The 25,956-nt window shown below is 54.9% G+C and overlaps 1 protein-coding gene across 4 annotated transcripts in view; it reads left to right on the top strand.

The window, feature by feature from the left end:
- Positions 1–2,958: 2,958 nt before the first annotated feature.
- The window catches only part of TTBK1 (tau tubulin kinase 1), a 40,363-nt gene continuing 17,365 nt past the window's right edge, over positions 2,959–25,956 (top strand). For 2 of the 4 annotated variants that reach the window (XR_012126050.1, XM_037004254.2), the window contains exons 1-14: positions 2,959–3,224; positions 6,208–6,368; positions 10,760–10,907; positions 11,143–11,216; positions 11,366–11,506; positions 12,257–12,361; positions 12,790–12,855; positions 13,316–13,408; positions 13,493–13,618; positions 14,973–15,127; positions 16,045–16,276; positions 16,506–16,684; positions 19,233–19,794; positions 25,250–25,528. Coding sequence is in view for 3 of the 4 variants with exons in the window: in XM_037004254.2 (XP_036860149.2) it covers positions 6,261–6,368; positions 10,760–10,907; positions 11,143–11,216; positions 11,366–11,506; positions 12,257–12,361; positions 12,790–12,855; positions 13,316–13,408; positions 13,493–13,618; positions 14,973–15,127; positions 16,045–16,276; positions 16,506–16,684; positions 19,233–19,794; positions 25,250–25,528 (2,268 nt within the window). In the remaining variant the exon portion in view is untranslated. Of the gene's footprint in view, positions 3,225–6,207; positions 6,369–10,759; positions 10,908–11,142; positions 11,217–11,365; positions 11,507–12,204; positions 12,362–12,789; positions 12,856–13,315; positions 13,409–13,492; positions 13,619–14,972; positions 15,128–16,044; positions 16,277–16,505; positions 16,685–19,232; positions 19,795–25,249; positions 25,529–25,956 lie in introns of those variants that run through there. The other 2 variants (XM_037004255.2, XM_073224181.1) reach the window with 2 other exon arrangements.

Here is a 25,956-nt window from a genome sequence, read left to right as displayed (position 1 = left end):
TTTTCTACCAATGTCCTCAGGCAAGGGAAACAAAACTAAAGAGGGGTTACATCAAACAAAAATGTATTTGCACACTGAAGGAAACCAATAATAAAATTAAAAGGAAGTCTACTCAGTGGGAGAGGATATTTGCAAATTATACATCCAATTAGAGGTAATATACAAAATATATAAAGAACTTAAACAATATTTTTAAAAATGTTCAAAAAAATGGGCAGAGGACTTGAATAGACTTTTTCCAATGATAACATATAGATGGCCTACAGGCAAATGAAAAGATATTCAGCATCACTAATCTTCATGAACATGCAAATCAAAACCACAATGAGATATCACCTCACACAGGGCAGATTGATTATTACCAAAAAGACAAAAAATAAGAATTGGTGCCCCATGTTCATGCAGCATTATTTATAATAGCCAAGATATGGAAGCAGCATGTTCATCAATACTGAATGATGAATAAAGAAAATGTGTGTATATGTACATGTACATACACACACACAAACACAGATACACAAAATGGAATATTACTTAGTCATAAAAAGGAAGGAAATCTTGCCATTTGCAACAACATGGATGAGCTTAGAGGGTATTATTCTAAGTATGTCAGACAGAGAAAGACCAATACCTTATGATTTCACTTATTTGTGGAATATCTAAAGCTAAGCAAAACAAAACATAAACAGACTTACAGAGAGAGGAAACAAATTGTTGGATTCTAAGGGGGGAGGTGTTAGGGGTAGGTGAAACAGGTGAAGGGGATTAGGAAGCACAAACTTCCAGTTATAAAGTAAATAAGTCATGTAGACAGCATAGGGAATATAGTCAATAACACTGTCATAACTTTGTATGGTAACAGATGGTAACTAGACTTACTGTGGGGATAATTCTGTAATGTGTGAAAGTATGAAATCACTATGATGTACACCTAAAACTAATAGGATACTGTATGTCAGTTATACTTCAATTTAAAAAAGATTTGTACCCAAGGGGTGAAATTTAATATAAAAACTACTTTATTGCTTCATTAAAGACTTAAGTGAAACTGTGAAAAAAAAATACTACACCAAGGCACATCATAATCAAATGGCTTAAAATCAGTGATAAAATCTTAAAGTAGCCAGAGGAATAAAAGACATTACATAGAAACAAAGATGAGGATAATTGCACATTTCTCATCAGAAACAATAGAATCTAGAAGACAGCAGAGCATCATTTTTAAAGTATTGAAAAAATTGTCAGCCTAGAATTCTAACCCAGTACTCCTATCAGATTGGCTTATGTCTGCTCAAAATTCTTCAGTGATTTCCTGTCTAAACGTCTGATCCCCCAAACACTGACTGAGACAGAGATTATATGTAGTAGGTTTATTGGGAAGTGCTCTGAGGATCAGTATCTGTGGAGAAGTGCAGGAAGAAGGACTGGGCAAGGGAAGCTGAGCTCTGAGGCAATCTCAATAGAAGCCTCAACGGACCCTATTAGGAGTTTGAAAATGGGATGTCCCTTCAGAGCTGTTCAGAGCTGTCCAGAGCTGGGGTGTGCGGCAAGGCGTTTGCTCTCATAGGCTGATCATTGATTGGATATGCAAAGCCCCAGGAAGGGTGCATGATCTTGGGTGAGGCAGCTCCCTTGGCCAAAGGCAGTTACCAGAGGGGGAGTAAGCTGAGAACAGTCAGCCTTCAGCACCCCAGCAGCTGGGGGAATGAGTACAGAGATTCTGAATGGAGAACTGAAACGCTGACTGCATTACCCACTGCACTTCCAAAAAGTTTAGTGGAGAAAAAACAATCTTCCGAGCAGGGGGCACTTGGGGCCCTTCAAGGTTTTGCACATACCCACCCCCAGCTCACCTCAGGCTGTCATCTCAGCCTCGAAGTCTCTCCCACCCTCTGCCCTGCCTGTATGTATTAGTTGGACAACTTTAAAGCCTTCAAATTACAGTTGAACACACCTCCTCTGACTACTCTTCCAGACTCAATAATCCTTCCGTCTGCACAGCGGTTAGCAACATAGACTGTGGAACAAGGGTTTGAATTCCAGCTCCTCCAATTGCTAGCTGGGCAACCTAAGGCAAATTACTCAACCTCTCTGTATCTTAGTTTCCTCATCTGTAAAATGGTCATAACACTAGTACCACTCCCTCATAGGCTTGTTCTGAGGATTGAATGAGTTAATGTATCTAAGGTTAGAACAGTGTCTGGCAGGAGTAAACAGTTGCTGTTACTATTATTGCTGTTGTTATTGAAGGTGCTCAGTATGCATTTATTGAAGGCATGAAGGATGAGGAAGAACCTGAAAGAGACAAAGTGCAAAACATGTTCAAGGAATGTTGAATAATTGAATCAGAAGTGCAGTAATAGCCTCCATCTGGTATTATTGGGAAGAATTTTTGGGAAGAATATGTTGGGAAGAATTTTTAATGTCATAGTAAAGAGTGTGCCTCTTATTTGGTAAGCAATAAGAAACCATGACAGAGTCAACAGATGGGAAAAAGAGCCAAAGAAAGAGGTATTGGTGAGCTAGGAGGTAAGGAATATGTGTGATGAGGGTGAGAGTTATAGGTGAGGGAAGTGTTGGATGAAATGGATTGTGGGGACTACGGAGGATGAGAACAGATGAGGGAAAGTGAGTTTAGAGGAAAGTCGTGTGGACCTAGGGAGGATACAGTGGGGGAAACAATTAGACTGATGGGGACAGGCAACGCATGATAGGGACATGCTGGGAGTAGAGAAGATGAAGGGTGATGGAGGCAGATGAGATTTATGGCGGTCAAGTGAGTGGCAGAACCAGCGAGGAGGACCTAAGAGTTGGAGCAGGACCATCTGAGAGAGATGGGCGGGTGGGGGGGGGGGAACCCTAGGGCCGCAGGAGCGGAGAGCGGAGTAGAGCAGAACGATGTCAGAGAAAGGGCCGTGATGTAAGAGCCGAGGCGGCGGGGAGGTGATGTCAGGGCTGGTGCTGATGCTGGCGGCGCAGTGCATTGTGGGCAGCTCCCCGCTCCGCCGCTGCCGCCGCTGTCGCCCGAGGAAGATCGGGGCCGGGCCGGGCCGGGCCGGGATGGTCCCGGTCGGGAGGCCACCGCCGCCGCCGCCGGAGGAAGCGGGCAGTCCAGCGCCGCACTGAGCCGCCCCCGCCCCCGCCCCGCCCCGGCCCCGGGGGATGCGCCGCCCCGAGCCGCTGCCTCTGCCGCCGCAGCCGCAGCCGCAGCGGGCACAGAGCAGGTAAGGCGGGGCGGGGCCGGCCGGCCGGCGGGCGGGGTCGGGAGGGGCTCCTGCAGCTCGGCGGGCCTTGGGCCTGGGTCACCCCAGGCGCAGCCTTCTCCAGCTCCCTCCCTGGGCCATCTCCGCCAGAGCTGGGACGCTGGCCTACACAGCCTGGGCCTCATCCCGAGGCCCCGAACGGCTCCCTGCCCCCTCCTCCCGGACAGACCCACCCTCTCCGCCTGTCCTCCGGGGGTTTTGCTCCTCACTTCTCACCTCTGTCCCTTGACCCCATGGCTTCAGTCTCCTGTCACCCCTCACAAGTCGTTCCCTGTTGTCTCCATAACCTCTCTCCCCTGTTCTCAGTCCCTCCATTCCTCCCGCTAACCCCCTTCCATACTTCTTCACCCCTTCAACCCTGCCCAGAAACCCCTTTCACGGTTGCGGGGCTTCTTCACGTGTCACCATGGTCTCTCATCTGTCTCTATCTTGCCCAACCCCCTCTTCTGATCCTGTTACCCCTCATCCCTTCCATTCTCCTCTGTCCCCCTCCACACCTCTTTTCACCTGTTCCCCATTACCCTCACTGGTCTCCCTCACCTCTCTGTACCTGGGCTCCCAGGTTCACACACACACCTCGCTCACACCTTGCATAGTTACACATCAGCACCTATATTCACATCCCAAGATGGGTTCCCACCCACTTGGGTATACCTCCCTCTCTCTCTCACACACACACACACATACACACACACCATGGGCCCCACACTATCATATATGCACATTCTGACAGATTCTCATAAGAACCACCTCCACAAACCCTCTCTCACTACACACCCATGCCTCCACACACCTAAAGGGTCCTAAGGGTGCAGTGATGGGGCAGCCAAGTGCCTGTGTTTGTGTTGTCCAACCATATCGTCTGAGCTGAGTGTAGCACAGAGTGTGGGAAGCGTGGTGGGTAGGGAGAAGCTCATCCTCCTGTTGCCACTGTCTTCTTTCCCACCTCACCTGTTCCTTCTAGGCTTGCCCATCTATAAAATGGGAGCAGAACCCAAATTTTCCTCATCAACCTGTAAAATCCACCATCACAGGACACCAATACAGGGCCCACCCAAGGTCACGAGTTAACTCCTGAAGACTCCCTCTCTACCTGTTCAATTGCCTCTTCAGTCCTGTCCTCAACCTGTGTCCTCCATGTTTATTCCAGAAACCCCCATCCCTACCTCTCCCTTCATCCGGACATTCCCCTCACTGCTCTCTGAATTCCTGATGCCCCTATGCCACTTTGGCAGAAGAGGAGCAGAGCCCTATTTGATGTTACTGCAGTTCTGATACTCTGAAGTTGTGTGGATTGGAGGAAAGTCAGCTGAGTCATTTGAAGAAAGAAAGAGTGGCAGTATCCCTTCTCATGAAGATCCCTTACAGCCATCATGACTTGTTAAAGGTTGTCTCCACACCTTTACCATCCCACATTGCCCCTGTATCAGTCTGGCTAGACACAGGAGCCCTGGGGAATTATCTGTCCTGAGGAAAGACAGGTTTATGGAGTTCCCACCTCATCCATAGACATCTTAGGCATTTTCCTCCTCTCCATCTTCCCCCCATCCCCAGCCTGAGTACCTTCCTTCCGTCTGTGACTCTCCAGAGTCACTGTGAGGGCAAGGCAGTGTGCTTGTGAAAAACATAGGGGAGGGAAGAGAAGAAAAGGTTCTGGTTCCAATCCTGTACTGGGTTGGCAGAGATCTCGAAGAGTGCCCCTGCCTACATACACACACATCACACAAACACAAACACCACACAAGCACACATATATACAGACACAAAGACACACACACACACACACACAGACCCTTAGACACAGACGCACAGAAAAGACACACAGAGGCATATACACATTCACACAGAGGGTTACATGCGCTGATACCCAGACACATCCATGTGCACACACTTGCATTTCCCTAGGTAACACTAGCTGGTTTCCCCCACCTCTGTCCTTCAGAGCTGGGACACAGCTCTTGATATCCAACTGCTGCCTATCCCAGTGCAACAAGAGCTCTGTTCCCTCTTGTTCATTCTTGTGCAGATGCAGAAAGGTGTGGTCAGAGGCTCTCTAACCCCATGCCCACCTGGACCTGCTGCCCCCTGTCACTCCCCCTGCCTTCTATTAGGTCACTCCTACTTTCTCTGCCTGCCCCAGCTCCTCCCAGTTCAGCCTGTCTCTCTCCCTCAGAGGGCTGCAGTCCCTCTAAAATGCATGTCTTGAGTCCATGGCCTTATGTTCAGCCCACCCCTCACATCCTTGCTCCTGATCCCATGGCTGGGCAGAGGGGCTGGCTCAGCCCCGGAATGGTGTGTGCCTCTCAGCAGCCGCATCCTCCTCATTTAGCACCACCCTCAAGGGGCTTTTGTGTATCCCCACTTCTTCTTGATTATCACATCTCCTGTGGTTGATTAACAGGTCTCTGTCACCCTGCTGTGTGTCTCATATAGGTCACCGCTTGGTCAGCCGTTGCCCCCCACTTTCAATAAGCCTCAGATGTACAGCTCCAAGGGCATTTTGTGGCACAGGGGAAGTGTAGGTGCTGGGGGCCACAGATTGAGTCACTCCGATTGGACCTCCTTGGCCCAGGTCTCCCCTACACAAGCATGGGTCCTACACTACTACGCCCTCTCGGTTAGCAAGGCTCCCGCTCTCGTTAGCTTGTCTCTTTGGGAACCACTTTCCCCACAGCCTGTTCACACATCATTTTCACCTCCGTTTTCATCAACCCGTGTGTCCTCTTGCTGGTTTTCGCATCCCCAGCTTGTAGTTTGTATCTCCCTTCCTGTGGATAGTATTCTGCCTTCTGCTCTGACCTCCCCTCTAATAAGTCTTGGAGCCTCTGCCCAGTGGGCCCAGGAAGGATGCCCGCCAGGAGAATGGAGATCCCCTCCTCCATAGCTGCAAGGTGGTCCTGGGCCAGTAGACTGTCTGGCTCACAGCCCCTCGCCACTCCCCCAGGTAGATGGACCCCCCAGGGCAGGCCCTGCGGACACCCCCCCTCCAGCTGGCGGATGCAGTGCCTAGCGGCAGCTCTTAAAGACGAAACCAACATGAGTGGGGGAGGGGAGCAGGCCGACATCCTGCCGGCCAACTACGTGGTCAAGGATCGCTGGAAGGTGGTGAGTGAGTGACCCGGTAGGGCAGAGGGAGGGGTGGGGGGAGGAGAGGTCCTGGAGACTTGTTAAAACAGGTGCCCTCAGCATCCTAACCCTAAAGGTGTCCCTGAGCGCCTTTGCATACTGCTTGCAGGTAATTTTTTTTGCCTACACTTGTGGACAGTCGCTTTCTCCCAGTGCCCTCTCTCCAACCCCGCCCTTTCTCACCCCTTTCCCCGCTAGGTCACGCTGGTCAAGCCCAGAACAATCAGAACAACTCCTGGTTGGATGTGGGAGCAGGAGCTGCAGAGCTCAGTTCGGGGGAGGGGCGGGGGGAAGGGCCCTGACTCTGCCGGACGTTGGAGAAGGGCAGTGAGTGAGCGTGTGTGTCTCCACTTCCGCAGAGGACAGAAAGGCCTGGGTTAGGGGAAAGAGGCCCTGCAGGCTGCTCCCACCGCATCCTCGCTCCATCTTCTCCATCCATCCTCCGCCCCTCACTGGTTCCTGCGGCAGGTGCAACACGCTGAGACTCCATCTCCCAGCGTGCCTTGCTCCCTCAGCCCAGGACCTCAGGCTGCTCAGCCTACTGGGGGCTGTAGTCCCAGCCTCCTGGAGGTTAATGGTCTAGACGGGAGGGGGACACCTGAGGGTTGGGGAAGGGCAGTGTCTGGGGAGCGGGACCTACTGTAATTCAATCCTTGTCCCACCCCGCCCCCTCTTTCCTTCCCTTTGAAGAGCGCTCTAGTGCCCTCCTGTCGTTGTGGAGGCAGGATGGCGTGGGGCTGACTGCGGGATGACAGTGTGTGAGCCTGTGGGTGTGCACGGCTGCGGAGCCAGGGGGAAGGGAGGGGGAGCAGCACAGGTCAAGTCTCCGCTGAGCCTGTGGGGCGGAGTGCGGGGGCGGCGGGGATGGCTCAGCTCACCAGGGGTGCGGGGTGGAGAGGAGAACCGTGGCGGCAAACACACAGCAGGCAGGTCCCCTGGAGGCCAGGCTTAGGGGCGAAGGTAGCAGCCTCATCAGAGATGTCTCTGGGACCCGGCGCGCTGAGCGGCTGCAGAGCTGAGGGAAGGGGCTGTCTGTCCCAGAGGGGGACTCGCTGAGAAGAGTAACGGGACAGAACTGGAGGAGGAGGAGCCAGGGCAGTAATCAAAGGAATGGGGGCTTGGCCGAGGGAGGCGAGTTCCTCCAAGACTCTCGGGTCCCCTGGCACCAAAGCTGAGTTTCTGGCATATTGGAGGAGAGGAACGTTTGCACTGAAGAGGTGAGAAAATGATGGTGTTTACACACTGCATTTAGGTTAGAACTTTCCTGTGCTTTTTTTGAGGGAGGAGAAGGAAGATGTATGGGGAGAGAAATGACAGGTGGAGCAAGCATGCAGTCTTCGGCAGGCTGACCTCTCTGCACACTCACTCCTCCCTGGCTCCTCGAGCACTGGGGAGGTGGGGTGCTGGATGCCTCCCCTCAGCCATCTCCCCGTGAGGGATGGGGCGGAGACAGGAGGCAGAGCTCAAGAACCAAGAACAAGCTGCCCAGAGGCGGGCTGTGGCCAGGAGAAAATGAGAATCAGTGGCACTAGCTGGAGTATTTAAAACTAATAACATTTTATTTTTCTTGAGGAGTGCTTCTCAAAATCAGAATAGCAAACAACAACAATAATAACTTAGCATTTGTTTTGAGCGCTTACTGTTGCCAAATGCTGTGCAAAATGTTTATATGTATTACCTCAACAACCAAGGGAGTCGATTCTGTTATTATCCCCATTTTACAGCTGTGGAAACTGAAGCACAGTGATTAGCTAGCCTGCCAAGTTCTCATGACTGGGAGGTGGAACCAGGGCTGACTGGCTGTCACCAAACTAAATCGCTTCCCGAGAATTAGCCTATCTAAGAATCAGGACCATGGAGTTCAAGGACTAGTCTAGTACAGATGCTCAGCTTTGGCATCTTTGTGGCCGGTTCTAGTCCAACTTTCTCATTTGACAAATGAGAAAAAAAGTGGAGGCTCAGCGAATTTAAGAAACTCACCCACCAGGTCACCCAGAGCTGGGCCAAAGAAGTAGATTTCCTTTTTCCTAAGTGAATGCTGGTCCTATTGTGTTTAGTACTCCTCCAGCCCAGGAGGCCCTTTGGCAGGGGAGGGGATTGTAAACAATTTAGGAGGGGAGGAGTAGGGTCCTGTGAAGGGAGGTTGAGAGAATAGTCCTGTTATGGGGCTATGGCCAGGCTGTGTCATGACCTCTGGCCCTGGGCACTTTGCCTTTGTGGGCCCCATCTCCATAATAAAGCATGAAAAATTATATATCATGACTGCACTGTTGTAAAGAGGAATGCATTAATATTACATATTAAAATTTTCTTTTTGACCTAAAGTTCATTTTCTTTCCTTCTGATTTTAAAAGAAATCAAAACATTTTCATAGCCTCCTAAAACTACTGTTATAGGCTGTGCCTGATCCATAAGGCAGCCCAGGCTGTGGGGCCTGGGAGGAGGGGGTGTGAGGTGAGTGGGTGGACACAGATGTTCTGCTCCCTGGCCCCCCGCAAGGGCCCAGGGAGGTTCTGTAATGAGTGGGAGAGGGTGAGAGAGACCAAGTAAAGAGAAACAGCCTAGCCTGTGTTTGGAAATGAAAGGGGTAGGGCAGTGAGGTAGGTGTCAGAAATGTCTTAGCTGCCCCAGGCCCTCCTTACCATCTCCAGCAAGGATTTTGGAGCCGGGCAGATCGGGGCTTGAATCTCAGCCCTCAGACTTTTCATTGCAGTGGGATCAACAGTTCCCATGACCTGGTGGTTAGAGGGTGGGTTCTGCATCAGCTTGCTTGGATTGAAATGAAACCTGGTTTCACTACTTTCTAGCAGGGTGACCTGGAGCAAGCTAGTTTTCCTTCTGTGCCAAATGTCCACTCCTATGGCCTTCCTCAGCTGTGAAGTTGGGAGACTTTGGGGATGAGCTGAGAGGACATCTGTGAGTCTGGAGCATAGTACCCCAGATGTGGTGGTTGTCCCATCCCCTTTGCCCTTCCTTCCAAACTTAGCAAACCATAAAAAAGATACTAGAATGACTCCTGAGTTTAAAGTTCCCCAGAAGAAGACATGCCATTGCTTCCCTTGAGTCTGTGTCTGTCCCCTCCTGGTTCTGAAATTCTTCTACAAGTATGACCTTAGCTTTAGCCTCAAATAGAGGGGCTCCAATGTCCCTTGTTTGTCTTTCCCTGTCTGGTCCTGGACATAAGAGCCTTCGAAATCCCAGCCAGCCTTCCACTTCTCTTCTAAATCCTCTCTTCACCCTTCTCTCTTTTCTAGAGTGTTTTCAGTTGTAACCTGCTGAGACCTCCCAGTCCTCAGCTCTCCCCTGCCCCCTTCCTGCCTCCATTCCCATGTTTCAACCACCGTTAAACATTTATTAGGCATCAGAGTGCTGAATCAATGCAAGGGGAAGGGCTCTGGTGGATGCCTGGAGAGGGCAGGCCACCCATGGAGGGCAGGCCCCGAGGAGGGGAGAATTGAGCTGTGCATCTGAAACCAAACAAGCCCCAACTTAGACTGCAGTCCCCTCCCCTTGTCCCACAAGCATTGCCAGCAGCACCCTCTCTCTCCACAACCCTGGGCCTCTGACTTGAAATGACTTTGATCCCACCCCGCCATTCAGCCTTGCTCATCTCCCAGAGTCGTCCTGCCGGAGCTCTTCCCCTGCCTCTTCTCACTGCTGCCTGTGGGTGGGAGGAGAAGGGCCCAGAGGGTCAGCTCTCCCTCACTGCCCCCGGAATGCACAGAGGCTCTCTGTACCTCCATTCCCACCATGCTCCCACAGCCCCCTCGCTCCCGGGAGGAGGCTCACCTCTGGCATCTGAGCTGGGGCCTCGGGAGTGATGTGAGCTTCAGTAGCTGCACAGGCAGAGAGCAGCCTTTGCTGGGGCCCCTCCCCCAAAGGCTCCCCCCTAATGACTCTTTCCCTCTTGTGACACCTTTCAGGAGACTGCCAGCCCCAGGAAGGGCCGGCTTCCAGTGGGGATCCACCCTGAAGCTGGGAGGTTCCAGAAATTAGTTTTTCTTCTGGATGGAGGTGGCTCAGTCTAGGCAGGGGATGGAGGGTGTGATATTCATTGTCCTTCCAGAGAAGGAAAGGTTCAGGGCAGCCCATTATCTCTTCAGAATCCTACAGAGGTCTTTTCCACTGCCCACTCACCAACATCGGCCCTGTATGTGTGTGTGTATGGGGGGGGGATTATACACCCATGGGCCAAGCTGTCTGTCCCCAGGGTTGGGGGTGGGTGGGCACTGATGGATGAGGCAAGGAAGGGAGACCTAGAGTCCTTCCCTTTGAGTATAACCCCCACCCCATCAGGGAGGGATGTGGTCCAGTAATGGGTGGGATGAGGAGCTGCTATGTCCCCTATTCCCTGTCCCCTATGTCTGTAGCTGAAAAAGATCGGAGGTGGGGGCTTTGGGGAGATCTACGAGGCCATGGACCTACTGACCAGGGAGAACGTGGCCCTCAAGGTGGAGTCAGCCCAGCAGCCCAAGCAGGTCCTCAAGATGGAGGTGGCTGTGCTCAAAAAGCTGCAAGGTGCGGGCTTAGGGCAGGGGGATGGGAGGGAAGAGGTGACGGAGCCAGGGGGCCAAGAGAGGCCATGGGGCCAGAGTCAGAGCACTGAGGAGACCAAGGGCAGGGGGTGGTGGGGGGAGAGGTGGTGCTGGGGCCAGGGCTGGGGGACTGAGAATCAAGAGTGCACCAGGAGGCACCTTAGGGTTGGAAGTAAGGAAGGAGTAGGAGTTGGGGGACCCCTGTCTGTGTCCCTCAGGGAAAGACCACGTGTGCAGGTTCATTGGCTGTGGCCGAAACGAGAAGTTTAACTACGTAGTGATGCAGCTCCAGGTGAGTCCCTGCAGCCCATTTCCTGGGGTGGGGCCTGGGGAAGGACGACTGGCCCAGGGGAGGAGTGGGGAGTGGCTGGCAGAGTATCACAGCAGCCATGGTCAGGATAGCAGCTGAGCGGGCAGCCCCTACCCCATCCCCACCCCCAGGGCCGGAACCTGGCTGACCTGCGCCGCAGCCAGCCGCGAGGCACCTTCACACTGAGCACCACGCTCCGTCTGGGCAAGCAGATCCTGGAGTCCATTGAGGCTATCCACTCCGTGGGCTTCCTGCACCGTGACATCAAGCCGGTGAGGGCTGCCCCCTCCCCACCCCACCCTCCTTCTCTAGGTCCCTTGGTTTCTTCTCCAGAACCTTGGCTGGGGTGGGGAATAGCCTCTCCCCTGCCTCTGGGGAGCACACACCCCTGCCCATCCCTTGGCCATGCCCACACCCGCTCCTCTGTTCTTCTCTCCCTCTCCCTTACCCCTGCCCTGGATAGTCCTTGAACCTGGAAAGGTGCAGGGGTTCAGGAAGGATAGAAGGACTGAGGGAAGCTGGGGCTTAGTAAGGAGTTTCAAGTAGCTGATTTTGTGGCACATTAGTTCGTGGTTCAGGAAAAAGCCTCCAAATTAAAGGAGGGAAAATTGAGGCTCCAAAAGGTTGGTTGAACGGCCCCATGCCACATAGCAAGAATGGTGCCAGTCTCCTGCTGCCCTAGACCAGGACAGTTACACTCATCTAAATGGCTCTGCTGGGGAGTTTCAAGGACTTAGAGGCAGACAAACCTCAGTTCAACTTCTGGCTGGGTAACTGCGTGCTGTGTGACCTTGGACAAGCCCCTAAGCTACTTGACCTTCAGTTCCCCATCTCTAAGATGAGGACCATCACAGCTGCCCCTCCTCTGGATGCCATGCCCTGCTGCTGTGTGTGTTGGTATTTTCCTCTTACATGGGTGTACGTGGGGCTGAGGGTCCCCCATTGGAGCTGTTTCTCGGTGCCCCTTCAGGTGGGCCAGGCGGGGTTGGAGCCCCAGGGCTCACAGCTCCCATCCTCCCCAGTCAAACTTTGCCATGGGCAGGCTGCCCTCCACCTACCGGAAGTGCTACATGTTGGACTTTGGGCTGGCCCGGCAGTACACCAACACAACAGGGGACGTTCGACCTGTGAGTATCACCGCTCACAGGACCCCTGGCCCCTTACCACACTCCCTCATCTGGGGACCCTTTTTTTTCCTGCAGCTGCCTATGTGGGCCCAGCCCTGTTTGGTATCGGCTTCCCCCAACTCTGGGTCCACACTTGGCCTCTCCCCTCCTTCCCTTAGCTTAGGCCCTGTGGGTGCCCCACCCACACCGACTGAGCTGTCTGCCCACTCTGGTCAAGGATGGACACAGGGGCAGTGAGCAGGGTCAGGAGGCAGGTTTAGGACAGGGGTTGGTGTCTCAGGCTTGCTCCTTATCAGGCCAACTGGGAGGGTGGTAGTACGGGAAGGCCACCCACGTTAAAGTAGGCAGGGTTAGGCGTGGTCAGCGGAGCTGAGATGTGGCCAAGGACGGGGCAGTGGCTGAAGTTCCTGGTGTTCTCCCCTCTGCAGCCTCGGAATGTGGCCGGGTTTCGAGGGACTGTTCGCTATGCTTCTGTCAATGCCCACAAGAACCGGGTGAGTGGCAGAGCTAGGCATGAGGGGTATGGGGGCAAGAAGGGTACAAGTTGGGTAGAGTATGCTGCTAAGGAGGAGTAGGACAGGCAGTCATGGAGGTGGGGAGAGGAGTATGGGGCAGGAACTAGAAGCCGCCACTACAGAGACCCTGATCGGAAGAAGGCGCTGCTGTTGTCCCTCTTGACTGCACCTCCTTCCTTGTGTTTTTGGGTCCCCTCTTCTCTGTCCCCACCACAAATCCCTGTGGGCTGAGAAAGCACAGACAGAAGTTTGGACTGTGGGATTCTACATGTGTTGGTGGCTCAGGGAGGGAGCCATGTCTTCAGGGAGACCTCAGCTCTGCACATAGGGCCTGGGCATCAGACCTCCCTGAGTGGTGTCCCTCAGTGAAAGTTGGTGCCCCCACTGCCAAGGAAGGAAGAACCTGAGAACGATGGGTGGCCCCCTTCTCCCCCTCCAGGAGATGGGTCGCCATGATGACCTGTGGTCCCTCTTCTACATGCTGGTGGAGTTTGCCGTGGGCCAGCTGCCCTGGAGAAAGATCAAGGACAAGGTGAGGCCTGTGCAGCTGGGTCTGAGGAGGTGGAGATGGGATGCGGGGCTGGGGCTGCATCTCCCTGTGCCCTCTTGCCTCCAGGAGCAGGTAGGGATGATCAAGGAGAAATATGAGCACCGGATGCTGCTGAAGCACATGCCCTCTGAGTTCCATCTATTCCTGGACCACATCGCCAGCCTCGACTACTTCACCAAGCCTGATTACCAGGTGGGAGTCTGTCCCCAGACTCTGCACCCCAGACACCCCTCTAAGGGTGACTCTCCAGCAGCACCTATTCCACTGAGGTCCCAGGCCCGGAGCCCCTGCCACCTTGGTCTTAGCATCTCTCCCTGCTCTTCCAACTGCATGAAAGTGTCTTGTGCTCACGTAAACAGTAGTCATAGCTAAGATTTATTGTGAGCTGCCCTGTTCTCAGTGCTTTTCATGCATTAATTCATTTAAGCTTCAAAATAAGCCTTTGGTGGAAATGTATGTTCCTTTTGTTATTATTCTAGCACTTAACAATTAATGAAGCCAGTGCTTACTAGTATTTTACACCAAAACTTTGCAGGTTGTCAAGTGGGATAATTATCCCCATGTCATAGATGAGGAGCCCTGCCTGATAGCATGGTTAGAAGCAGAGCTGGGCTTAGGCACATCTTCTGACTCCAAGCCCAAGGCACCATCACCACACCGTATGGGCCCCACTAAAGCTGATAGGAAAATGGGAGAGACATCAGCAATGTTGTGCTCAGGATGCACTATGTTTAGGCACCAGGCTGCCCACACTGGGCAGCAGTGTTGGGCATGCAGTGGGTACTCGGTGCAGTGGGTCCTGCCAGCAGAAACTGCCATGCATTCTGAAGAGAGACATGTCAGCAGAATGGCCTTGGGGCGCCAGAGGGTCTCTAACTGCCTGCACTTCCTGAGTCCAAAGCCCTGGTTATGAGCAGAGAAGCCTCACTTGGGCCAGTAGTAGGCCATCCTCCCAATCCTAGCTCAGCCTCATGGGGAACCCCAAGCCATACAGCCATGAGCACATTTGCACTGGGCCCTGTGCTGGCTGCTGGGAATGTAGAGTTGGCAAATTGGCACGTGAACACTTCAAACCAATGCACCGTGCCACCCATGGGAGCTGTGTGGGAGGGGAAATCAGGGAAGGTTTTGGAGAGAGGAGAGGGCTAACGGGAAGGGCACTGCAGGCAGAGGAAGTGGCCTGTGCAGTGGTGTGATCCCAGGTGGTGGGTTTGGGAAACTGCCTGTGGTTCTGGGCTGCTGCTGATTCTGCTGAGATGGTGGAAATGGCAGAGGAGCCCGCAGATGGTAATCGGGACAGATAGCAGAGGGCTTGTGTTCAGCTAGTGAGGCTAAAACCAAGATGATAATTTGCATGCTGATTTGCATATCATGTGCACGTTTTCATTCAAAATCAATATACCCTTCTCCTTCCAGTGTGCCCTGTCGGCCAATTCCTGTCCTGGAAGGCCCCTCTCTTACCCTGCAACCCTAGCAACTGACCCTTCCACCTGACTAGCTCTGGGGTCACCTCTCTGTCCTCCCCCCACCCCCCCACTTCCTGCAGTTGATCATGTCGGTGTTTGAGAACAGCATGAAGGAACGGGGCATCGCCGAGAATGAGGCCTTTGACTGGGAGAAGGCGGGCACCGATGCTCTCCTGTCCACGAGCACCTCTACCCCTCCCCAGCAGAACACGCGGCAGACGGCAGCCATGTTTGGGTGAGTCTCAGAAGGGCTATGGCCCAGTGCGGGGCTGGACAACTGCCTGGGGCTGTCCCCAGAGAAGCCAGGCCTCTCCTTCCTTCCTGCCTGGACATGCCTGGCTGTTTCTCCCATTCTTGGTGCTCAACAAGGTTCTCAAACCCCAGGAAATTCTGCCACATCTCTACCCTCAATCTGGGGATGAAGTGGGTGTCCTCACTGGGAGTTTGGACCTTACAGGGGGGCAGAGAGTCCTGAGCTAAATTACCTGAGCCCCACAGTGCGTCTGTTTCTCAGTGCTCACATATATAAACAGGTCTTGAGCCCGAGCACCAGGCACCCTGGGGTCTCAGAGGAAAAAAGCTGCAGCCCCCGCCCTCCAAGTGCCAAATGCTCTGGATTCAAGTCAGGCAGGTGATAAACACAGATGGAGGTGGCTCAGGGAAGGGCTAGGGTGAGAAGGGGCTCCCCACCCAGCCGGGGGAGGAGCCAGGGAGAGATGCGGGCAGGGGCTTCAGGGACACCGTCAGTAAGCAGACTCAACAGGACTTGCCAGAATATCATGGTGTCGAGTTCTGTGAAGACTTGCTCAAGGAACCAAAGTGATTCTTCCCCTGGTCGAAGGGAAGATGGCTAGTGAACTGGATTGATAATCTGGCAGGGCCTGGAAAGCAATGGGGTCTTCTAAACAAATAAGAGTGAGGTAGTGCTGTGCCTGTCCCAGGCAGCCACGTCTCCTGGCAGCACTCTGCCAGCCTGAGGGTGGTCTGGTCTCAGGGTTTCAGGGTTTGTGAACCATGGATGGTGGCAGGCCTAGGGAGAGTGCCTCCATGCCAAGACCTCGCCTGTGCCCACTGCTGTGGGTGGCAGTCATCTCCGGGGTAGGAGAGGGCACCCTTGCCAGCCTCGCACATGGCCCCTCCTGGCCCCTCCAGGGTGGTCAACGTGACTCCAGTGCCAGGGGACCTGCTCCGGGAGAACACCGAGGATGTGCTGCAGGGCGAACACCTGAGTGACCAGGAGAATGCACCCCCAATCCTGCCTGGGAGGCCCCCTGAGGGGCTGGGCCCTAGCCCTCACCTTGTCCCCCACCCTGGGGGGCCTGAGGCCGAAATCTGGGAAGAGACGGATGTCAACCGGAACAAACTCCGGATCAACATTGGCAAAGTAACTGCAGCCAGGGGGAAGGATGCGCGTGACCTCCCCCTCCCACCTGGTTCCCATGCCCCGGAACCCCTCCCCATTCCACCTGAGTGCCCTCTCCCAGCCCGTGCTGCTTGCCCAGCCTCTCTGGCCTTGTCCCACCTCAGGGCCAATGGCATCCTCACCCTGGGAGAACCACTTGCCCCCCAGCTGCCTCGTCAGCCCCAGCTCCTGAAACTCCCCTCTCCCATAGACCCCCTGTGTGGTGGAAGAGGAGCAGAGCCGAGGTGTGGGGGTCCCCAGCTCCCCGGTGCGTGCCCCTCCTGACTCACCGACAACCCCAGTCCGTTCTCTGCGCTACCGGAGGGTCAACAGCCCTGAGTCGGAGAGGCTGTCCACAGTGGATGGGCGGGTGGAGCTGCACGAGAGGAGGTGGGTCTGGGGCCCAGGGGTGGTCAGAGGCCTCAGTCCCCTCTGCCTCCTCGTGGCTGGTCTGGGGGAAAGGCCAGAGGAAGGGTGGTGATGGTGAACCCTGGGGTGTTGAGAGGGTTACACTTGGGCCGGGGGTCAGACTCAGTTGGAGTCTGTGACAGGGCCTGGAGGGGTGGGGGATGCAGGGGTGCCAGCTCAGGGAGGGCAGAGGGGCAGGGGGCAGGCTGTAGGAGAGATAGGCTGGGCCTCCAGGCCGGTGGGGGGAGCTGAAGGGCAAGTTGGTCAGTGGGTGCTTCCAGGACGCTTTCCCTCCGGGCTTGTTACAGATGCCTCCGAGGGCCTGCCTAGGCTCCCTCAGCTTTGGGGGAGGGTCCTGGAGAGGGGCTCCAGAAGGGGGAGACCACACTGTGGGTGTCAGGGCTCAGGGATCTGAATGTCAGGGACGTGGTTGGCGGGAGGGACGATAGGAAAGTTTAGAGCCAAGGTAAGCCTTCAGGATGGGGGATGGGAAGGCAGCCAGTGGCCGTCAGGGACCAGGGCCAGGTCCCACCTGAGATCTGGTGGGTGAGACAGCCTGGTGGGAGAGGCCCCTGAGAGACGCCCCCACCTTCCCGTGGCTCTAGGTGGGACTTCACCCCACACAAATTGAGGAAAGGGGCCATCTCCAAGGCCCAGCTCTGGGGAGGGTACCCTTCCCCACATCCATGTGGTGCGCCTCCTCATTCCCCCACCTCCACCGCGGCTCCTCCTCCGGATTCTGCCCCAAGTGCACTCCACCTCTAGGATGGGGCACCGGCCCTTGAGTATGGAGATGCCCGAGACAGGGGTGCCCTATGCTGGTCCCTGGGCCACCCCAGGACAGAGAGATGCTGGCCTTGCCCTCGGGGAGCTGACAGCCCTCACACACACTCACACTCATGCAGGCTGGCCCACCTGGGACAGAAGACCACATTTTCATCCATGGGAGCCCAGAGGGTTCAGGAAACAGGGACAAAGGAAGAAGAGTAGTTTGGAAGGGACAAGAGTAGAAAAGAGAGGTGGGAAATGCCCTGGACAAAGACAGCCCTGAAGAGCAAATTGGCTTGGCTCGGCTGAACCATTGTTTCAGGGATGGTGGGGAAAAGGAGAGGGCCGTGGAGAGATTTTCTAGAATCTAGATTTTCTAGGTTCAGGATCTCATAGGCAGGGCGGAAGGGCCAGGGGAACTCTGGAGCCTCTGGGTGGGAGGAAGTAGGAAGCGGGTGGGACTTGGATCACCCGCCTCCAGCCCCCTTCAGCCCCTCTCTTCCCTTGGCATCTCCCTCTCCTTTATCAAAACAAGCCATGCTCTCAAGAAAGGAAGTGACACCAGCCATTTACATGAAGTATAAATGTAAGACCCTAGGTGACTCCCTCTGGCTGTTTTTATTTTAAGCCTTATTAACATCAATAAAAATATTGTGTAGAGGGAGGAGTTGGCAGGGCCATGGTGGGTGGGGGAGTATGTTGAGAATGCCCCACAGGTGGCTTCCTCTCCCTATGCTGGAGAGAGTGAAGCCAGCCGGTTGCCCACAGCCTTCGTGTGAGGGTTTGCGCAGCCCCGGAGCAGCTAAGCCTCCGTGGTTCCCAGTGGGGGCCCCCTGGCGTTTGGGAGAGAACCATTCTCCCTTGGTAGCATCCTGCAACTAGACATACCCTTACTTGGGGCTGGTACCCTCCCTCAACCCAGCTGAGAACCTCTGGAAGTCATACACAGTTCACAACAGTTTAAGGTAACGACAGAAAAGATGTGCCAAGGTAGGATGCATAAACACACATGCTCCCTTCTGTGTTGAGAAGGGGACACAGGGAGCCCTGGGAGGATGCTAAGCCCCCATGCAGGATGGACAGGCTCCCTCCAGGGGTTGGTCAGACTGCAAAGGGACGTGGGGGGTGCATGTGTAAAGGCACAGAAATGTGAGTATGTGGGCCTTTTGGGGAAAACCGAGTGAATCTGAAATAGATCTGGCTAGGGAACAGGGAAACTGAGCTTCCTCTGGCAGACTGAGCACCAAACTAAGGAATATGGATTTTGTCCTGGAGCTGGGAGCCACTGGAGTTTGTGGGGGTGGTGAAACCTGCCAGGCAGGCCTGGAGGGTGGTGATAGAAAGACTAGATAAACCACCTGCAAACTCAAGGGCCAGGTGGATGCGTGTGCCCTGGATGCAGCAGGAGGAGCCCTTGCCGGGATCTGGAGCATAACGTTGGCTTTAGGAAGACCAAGTTTCCCTGGAGTGGTCCAGAGGAGAGTGTTATTTGGGCATAAGTACCAGATTTTCTTTTCTGCATGTTTATATCCCTGGAACACAGTAAGCATCAAAAACGTATGTTGAATGAATGAATGAATGAGATCTTTTTAAGGAGTGAGGTTGGAGGGTGACAACTCAGAAGGTGACTGGGCCTGGCTCAGGGTGGAAGAGGTGCTGTGGTCAGGAGGTTCCAGGTATCATGCTCCACTTGCCACCTACTTGGGGCACTTAGGAGTCCAGACAGGTCAGACACTGAACTCCACATGGGGTGGCTTTGCAGGTCACGAATGGATCTGCCGGGCTCACCCTCACGCCAGGCCTGCTCCTCGCAGCCGGCCCAGATGCTTTCAGTGGACACGGGTCACGCTGACCGGCAGGCCAGTGGCCGCATGGACGTGTCAGCCTCCGTGGAGCAGGAGGCCCTGAGCAATGCCTTCCGCTCAGTGCCTCTGGCAGAGGAGGAGGACTTCGATAGCAAGGAGTGGGTCATCATTGACAAGGAGACAGAGCTCAAGGACTTCCCCCCGGGGGCTGAGCCCAGCACATCGGGCACCACAGATGAGGAGCCAGAGGAGCTGCGGCCGCTGCCTGAGGAGGGCGAGGAACGGCGGCGGCCAGGGGCAGAGGCTGCGACCCGGCCCTGGGGGCGCAGCATGCAGACGCTGGCTGAGGAGGACCCTCGGCAGGTGCCACCCCAGCCCCCACCACCCCAGCTGAGCCAGGCTGATGGCCGGTCAGAGACATCACAGCCCCCAACGCCTGGCAGCCCTTCCCACTCACCCCTGTACTTGGGACCACACCCTCGACGGAGAGAGTCGGATCCCACAGGCCCTCAGAGACAGGTAAGGTTGGGCTTGCACCCCACTCCCTGTTCCCGGACACCCACAGTCCTGGCACGTGTGTGCTATGGGGGCTACCAACTAGCTCCCAACAGCTGCAGGCTGTGATGAAGGTAGGCAGGTTTAAGGGTTCAAAACCATGCTTGTGGAGGAGGCAAGGCTTCCCAGAGGAAGTACCCTCCAAGTTCTGAGTTGAGTCTTTCACTATGAGCAGTGTCAGCCAGGTGTAAGCAGGAGAGGGGCCTCCCGGGCCAAGGGGACAGTTCGTGTAAGGGCCTGGAGATGGCAGTCGGGAAGCCCTGCACTGACTGCATGTGGCAGCAGGTGAGGCTGCGAGGTAGATCCTGGGGCCTTGTCCTGGAGGGCCTTGGGGCTGTGCCAAGGGGTTAGGGCTTGATTTTAAAGGTTTGGTGAGCCATTGATGATTTTTAAACGGGTGCAACATGATTTCATTAATACTTTTAAATGATCCCTTTGACTGTTGTGTGGAAAATGGATCGAAGGGGCACAGAACTGTAAGCTTGAGGCTGCACGGCAGTGCCAGCGGGACAATGCCCTGGTGGCTTGGAACAAGGTCGGGGCTCTGAACGTGGGGCAAGGTGCACCAAGCCAAGAGGTGTTGGGGAGAGTATTGAGGGTCTGTGACAGAGCCAAGGGGGTCTTGGCTGATGGCATCTGGGTGGATGGTGGTGTGTCACTGAATGGCTTTGAAGGGAGCTTGGATTCAGACGGACAGAGTGACCTCCTGGTAGCTATGGGATGCTCATGTGGAGGCATCAGGGCTCAGGAGAGAGATCTCGATCGGAGATACGGATTGGGGGATCTGGGAAGCCACAGGAGTGGGTGATGTCACCCAAGAGGACTGTGTGGGGTGGGAGGGGCCCCAGGAGGAGCACACATCTGGGGAACACTCACAGCTGAGGGGTAAGAGGAAAAGGAGCCCTCAGGAAAGACAGAAAAAAGAGCCAGAGTGTGAGAGGAGCAGCCGGGGAGAGGTCCCTGGGCATCAGGGAAGGAGCAGCTGGAGGGGGGCAGGGCTGCAGGGAGGGCAGGGGGCTTCCTGCCGTCAGGGCAGACAAGCCAGGATGGACAAACCGCAGTGGGGAGAAGCAGAGCCAAGGCAAGAGGGCCCCCGAGTGGGCACAGGGGCAGGTATGCTGGGGATGTGCAGGGACACCTTCTCATATGGGAGGACTGAAGGACAGGGATGGCAGGGCAGGGAGGGGCCAGAGGGTGGCCGACTCGCGTACACTGGGTTGAGGGTCTGCAGCATGTCTCATGGCATTTTGGTTATTTTCTTCTGACAAGGATGGGGTGTCAGCCGAAGGCAGAAGGCCATTGGCCTGGTTTCTCTGCATGGGGCAGAGGCTGACCTCTGAGCCAGGAAGTGGCATCAGCTCTTGCTCTGAGTGCTGGATGAGGTCCGTGTTCCCTTAAGCTGGGAGCTGGGGAGGGCTGGGGAGGGCCAAGGAAGGGCTGTGCTGCATTCCGTTCGACTGTCCCATGTGGTGGGCATACACCCAGGTGCTCTGGGAGATGCCAGCATGCAGGGCTGGAGCCAGTTCTGCTGCATGTTCAGATCGGGAGGCTCAACCTGGGGGCACTCAGGTGCCCTGGACAAGAGAAGCTCCAAGCAGGGCTGTATTCAGGCTCCATCCCTGTGTCTAGAAAAGAGGACCTCTGAACCAAGAGATGTATGTCCCCACATTTCCCAGGACTCTGGAAAACTGGGGGCTCAAAAATGGGGACCATGAGCCCCCACCCAGAGAGATCCTAGCAGGCCTGAGGTGAAGGCTCAGCCAGAGCAGGGTGTGAGCTAGCACAACTGTGTTGCAGACCTGGACATTGTTCGCACCAGGACCAGCATTTGGGAAGCAGGAGAAAGAGCAAGATCTGTTTGGGGCTCCCTTGCCCCCCTCTCATTCATTCATGCATGCATGGATTTAATAATTCACCACCTAGGCATTCCACATGGACTGAGCATCTATACCATACTGGGGACAGAGGCATCAGAGATCATATGCACAATAGGTTATGCCCACAGGAAGTGCAGTCTTGAAAGAAGACAGGCAGTGGTGGTGTAGGGTAGAGAAAAAGCCCAGAATTAAAGGTAGGACGTCTAGGTTCTGGACCTGGGCTCTGCTGGCCCTTTGCTGGTGACTGTAGGCCAGTCAGGTCTCAGAGTAATGGAGCTGAGTTATCTGAGAGGTTTTTCTCACCTTCAGATTCCCACCTGTGTCCTGAGAGTCATCCTTACATTGGGAAAAATACAGCCAAGGGGGTAAGGAGAGAGATTTGGGGGAGAGGGCACAGGCCTGTTGTACAGTCAGTCCGTCTTGGGTTCAGGACCTGCTCTTGACATGGGCCAGTGCTGCCCATCTCAGCCAGACATGAGTTGTGTGTGTCTGGAGGGGTGTTTAGTGTTCATGGGCCTTGGCTTTCCTGCAGCATATAGAAGCCAGGTTGGTTAGTATACCACGACTGTGTGTGCATTTCTGTTGGTGTAGCATTGGTGTGTTGGTGTGCCCATAGATGTGTACATCCATGTGGGCGTCCACATCAACCCGTCTGTGTGGAGGATGAACTGGGCCTTTCAGTGTGTAGAGAACTACAAAAGCCTGGAATGTTGGAGCTGGAAGGATCATAACAATCACAGCAATAATTCTAAGGACTAATAATAGCTGGCACAATTCTGGGCACTTCTGTATCTTACATGAGTAGTCATCACATCAACAATGGGAATAGGCAACCCCCACTTAAAAGGTAAGGAGACTGAGGCTCACAGGAGCTAAGTCTTTAGCCCAGGGTCACCAGCTGGGAAATGTTAGAGTCAGAACTTGAACTCAGGCAGCTGGCTCCAGGTTGTGCTCTGAACCACTCAGTCTGAGGCCTGTGTGGTTAGGACAGGAGCAAACTGGACAGAGAGAGCAGAAGGTTCATGTCAGAGAGCTGGGGTGTGTGTGTGTGTTGCATGCACGCTTGTGTGTGTGGTCACTGGCCAGGCCACATCAGCAGGTGTGCCTGTGAGCATGTCAGTGTGCGTGATGCCCTCTGTGCTTGTCCATGTGTGAGCACATGGGTTTGGCCTGTTTGGCTCTGTATTTCAGTACAACTTGGTGAAGCAGAGACCCTCTTTCCTCAAGGGCAGGAGAAGAAGCAGAAATGGACTGGCGTGTTTTTCTGTCATCCTTTGGTCTGGAGGGAATCCTGAGCCCTGCCTGTGTGAGGGCTCCCAAACCTGGCTGCACACTGGCACCACAGTTTGTGCACACCCCCCATAACTGGATTAAGTGGCTCAGAGCAGGCCGGAAGCCTCTATAGAGACTCCCTACCCTGCCACCTTTCTGCAAGGAATCCCCTCCTAGACTTCACCCTGACTGCTCAGTGCTGATGTGTGAATTCCTCAAAGTAGCAGTCATTAAAGATATGTCAGCTGCCCCTATGGGGAGCAGGGATGAGGATAATGTGGAACCAGGCACAATCTGAGAGCATCTATTGTTCTTTGGTGTGCATTTTAAATTTTCTTTACACACACCTCACTTTTTTTTCTAGGGAACTTAAAGGTGCAACTTAAAAGTGGCTGGGAAACCAAGGGCAGAGGGGAAAGCAGCAAGAGTGTGTGATTTGGGGAAGGGATGTTTGCCACCCTTTGCCCATTGTCTGGCTGATAACCCAGCAGGTCAGCGTTCCCTGAGTACATGGACTTTTGTTTGGCAGCCACTAGGACATTTCTCTGCCACGTGCCAGGCATTGCGCTAGGGAAGTGGGACAAAGATAAATAAGGCTTCATAGTCCTGCCCTTTCGGACAGTCAGGAGGGGTAAGGTATGGATTGAAAGGTGTAAACATGGATGTTTATGATCAAGGGCCATAAGCGAGATCGCAGAGAATCTCTTCTCTGCTGGGAGCAAGGAGACTGCCCAGAAAGCTGGCTTGCCTCACAGAGGTGGTACTCCAGCTGGGCCTTGAGGACAAGTAGGTGGCCACAGGTAGTATCTGGTGTGAAGGAATAGGATCAAATCCCCCTGGTAGCTGACCAAACTGGCTGGGGTGTTAACCTTGAGCTATTCCAAGGGGAGTGGGCAACTGTGGGTGTGTCTGTCCCTTGATATCCCTGGGTGGTCCTCAGACCCCTAACCCTCAGCACAGAAGGGACCAGCTCAGAAGAATCCTACACTTGGCCAAAAAGAAGCTGGAAGGCAAAGGAGGGTAGGGGCAGAGACAATCCCATCAGCCAATTCTTTCTCCTCCCTTCTCTGCTGGAGGTTCCATGCTGAATCCTTGTGTCCCCACTTGACATATGCAAGGGGAGACACTGGAGCTGAGTGTCCCAGGCCCCCTGGGCTTTTAGCCTCTAGCAGCTGGCCCAGCCAGTCCCCACTACCCCACCAAAATCTATCTACACTGGCCTCAGCCCCAGGAAGAGCTAGGGGTCAGGATGGGAAAGGTTTGGTGACGCCCAAGCCACCACTTCCAGCCCCCACATGCTGGAGACACTCAGTCCACTTTCCCTTCCCTCTGAGGGCACGAGGCAGGAGGGCACAAGGTGGGATTCTTCCTGACGGCAGCGAGGTGGCCAAGCCCCTCCCATGGGCTGCCTTGTGGCTCAGCCTTGGAGAGAATGGGGAGAAAAACACTTCGTGGAGAAATGATTTTAATTTGCCACCGCCCTCCATTCCTCTATCCCGTTCCTCATTCCCAAGAGTGATTTGAAGGGTAACCACACAGCTTACCTGGCACAGCATTTACTCCATGGCAGGTACTGTTCTAATAACATGTAATCCTCACAACAACCTATGGCTGGGAACCACTGTTGCCCCCATTTCACAGGTGAGGAAGTTGAGGCATGGAGAAGTGAGGTAGCTTGTTTGAGGTAGTAAGTGGTGGAGCTGAGGTTCAAATATGAGTGGTGGGGCTCCAGAGTCCTACCCTTCTACTACACTCTGTCGTTAAGACCCTATGGCCCCACCAGGTGATGGGGGCAGGGGTGCCCAGGTAGGGGGTGTGCAGGGAATGTTCTCCAGAATTCAGGAGGAGAATGGAGTCCAGCTGGAAAGCAGATGGCAATCAGCTGCCAACACATGGCAGGTAACAGTTGCAGAGGGGCCTTCCTGAGGGGGAGGATCTCCCCCCGCCACCCCCCAGAGGGAACGCTGAGCTAGGTGGGGCTAAGCCAGGAAGGCTTCCCTGAGGAGGTGAGTGACCAAGGTCTCTGCAAGGAGGCCGTGGTGTGAGAAGTGCCAGAGAGGACAAGGAGGGGGAAGGGCGCTGGAGGCCGGAGCCTAGGTTCTGCAGCTGGACGGGGGGCGCTGTGCACCCCCCCACACACTGCCTGACCCTGCCCACCTGCCTAGGACGCCAGCGCCGCAGGGGCTGTGAGCGGTGGGTGGTCCCCGAGATGGAGCTGTCGAGTCTGTGCCTGACGCCTCTTTTCCCTCCACTTTCTTGGTCTCTTTCAGTTGGAGGAGGACAGACTCTCGGGGCACTCCCTCCCGCGGTACAGCCCCCTGCGACGACTGGCGTCCTCCGTGTTCTCCTCCTCCACGCTGGAGACCGAGCATTACCCTCACCCCGGCGGCGGCGGCTCCTCGGGCTCCTCCGGTTCCCTCATTCAGCGCAGCCGCTCGGCGGAGAGCAGCCCCGTGCGGGCGCCCCACCGACGCCACGCGCCCCTCGCCGCTGGCAACCACAGACTCGTGCCCTCGGTGCTCCGCATCTCGCGGTCCCAGCTACAGCAGGTGTGGGCCCGCTTCACCCACAAGACCTAGGCTGGGCCCCCCCCCCTCCTGGAGGGGGCAGGTGGGGGGGGAGCAGGCAGAGACCATGGTTCCTTCCCAGGACGCAATAATCATTCACTCACACACCCCACTCCACCGCATCAGGCAATATGGCCCCCATTAACGTTGGCCCAAGGTACTGTAATATCCCCACCCCACATCAGTCCCTTTGCTTGGTGCCAGCCACGTGGTGCGGGAGGGGTGGGGCTGTTGGTGCAGTTTCCAAGACAGGACAGGGGCATCAGCTGGGGCCACCTGTGGCTCTAGAGGCCAGTGGAAACCAAGGTGTTAGGGAAATGAGGCATGCTGGGTCAGAGTTAGACTGGCACAGGGTTTATTCTGTTTAATCTGTGATCTCTTGGCATGTCTGGGCTTGGCCCATCCCTGAG

The sequence above is a fragment of the Manis javanica genome, chromosome 16, assembly GCF_040802235.1.
Source record: "Manis javanica isolate MJ-LG chromosome 16, MJ_LKY, whole genome shotgun sequence".
In the NCBI taxonomy this organism is placed as follows: Eukaryota; Metazoa; Chordata; class Mammalia; order Pholidota; family Manidae; genus Manis; species Manis javanica.
This window is presented reverse-complemented; position numbering and strand designations above follow the sequence as displayed.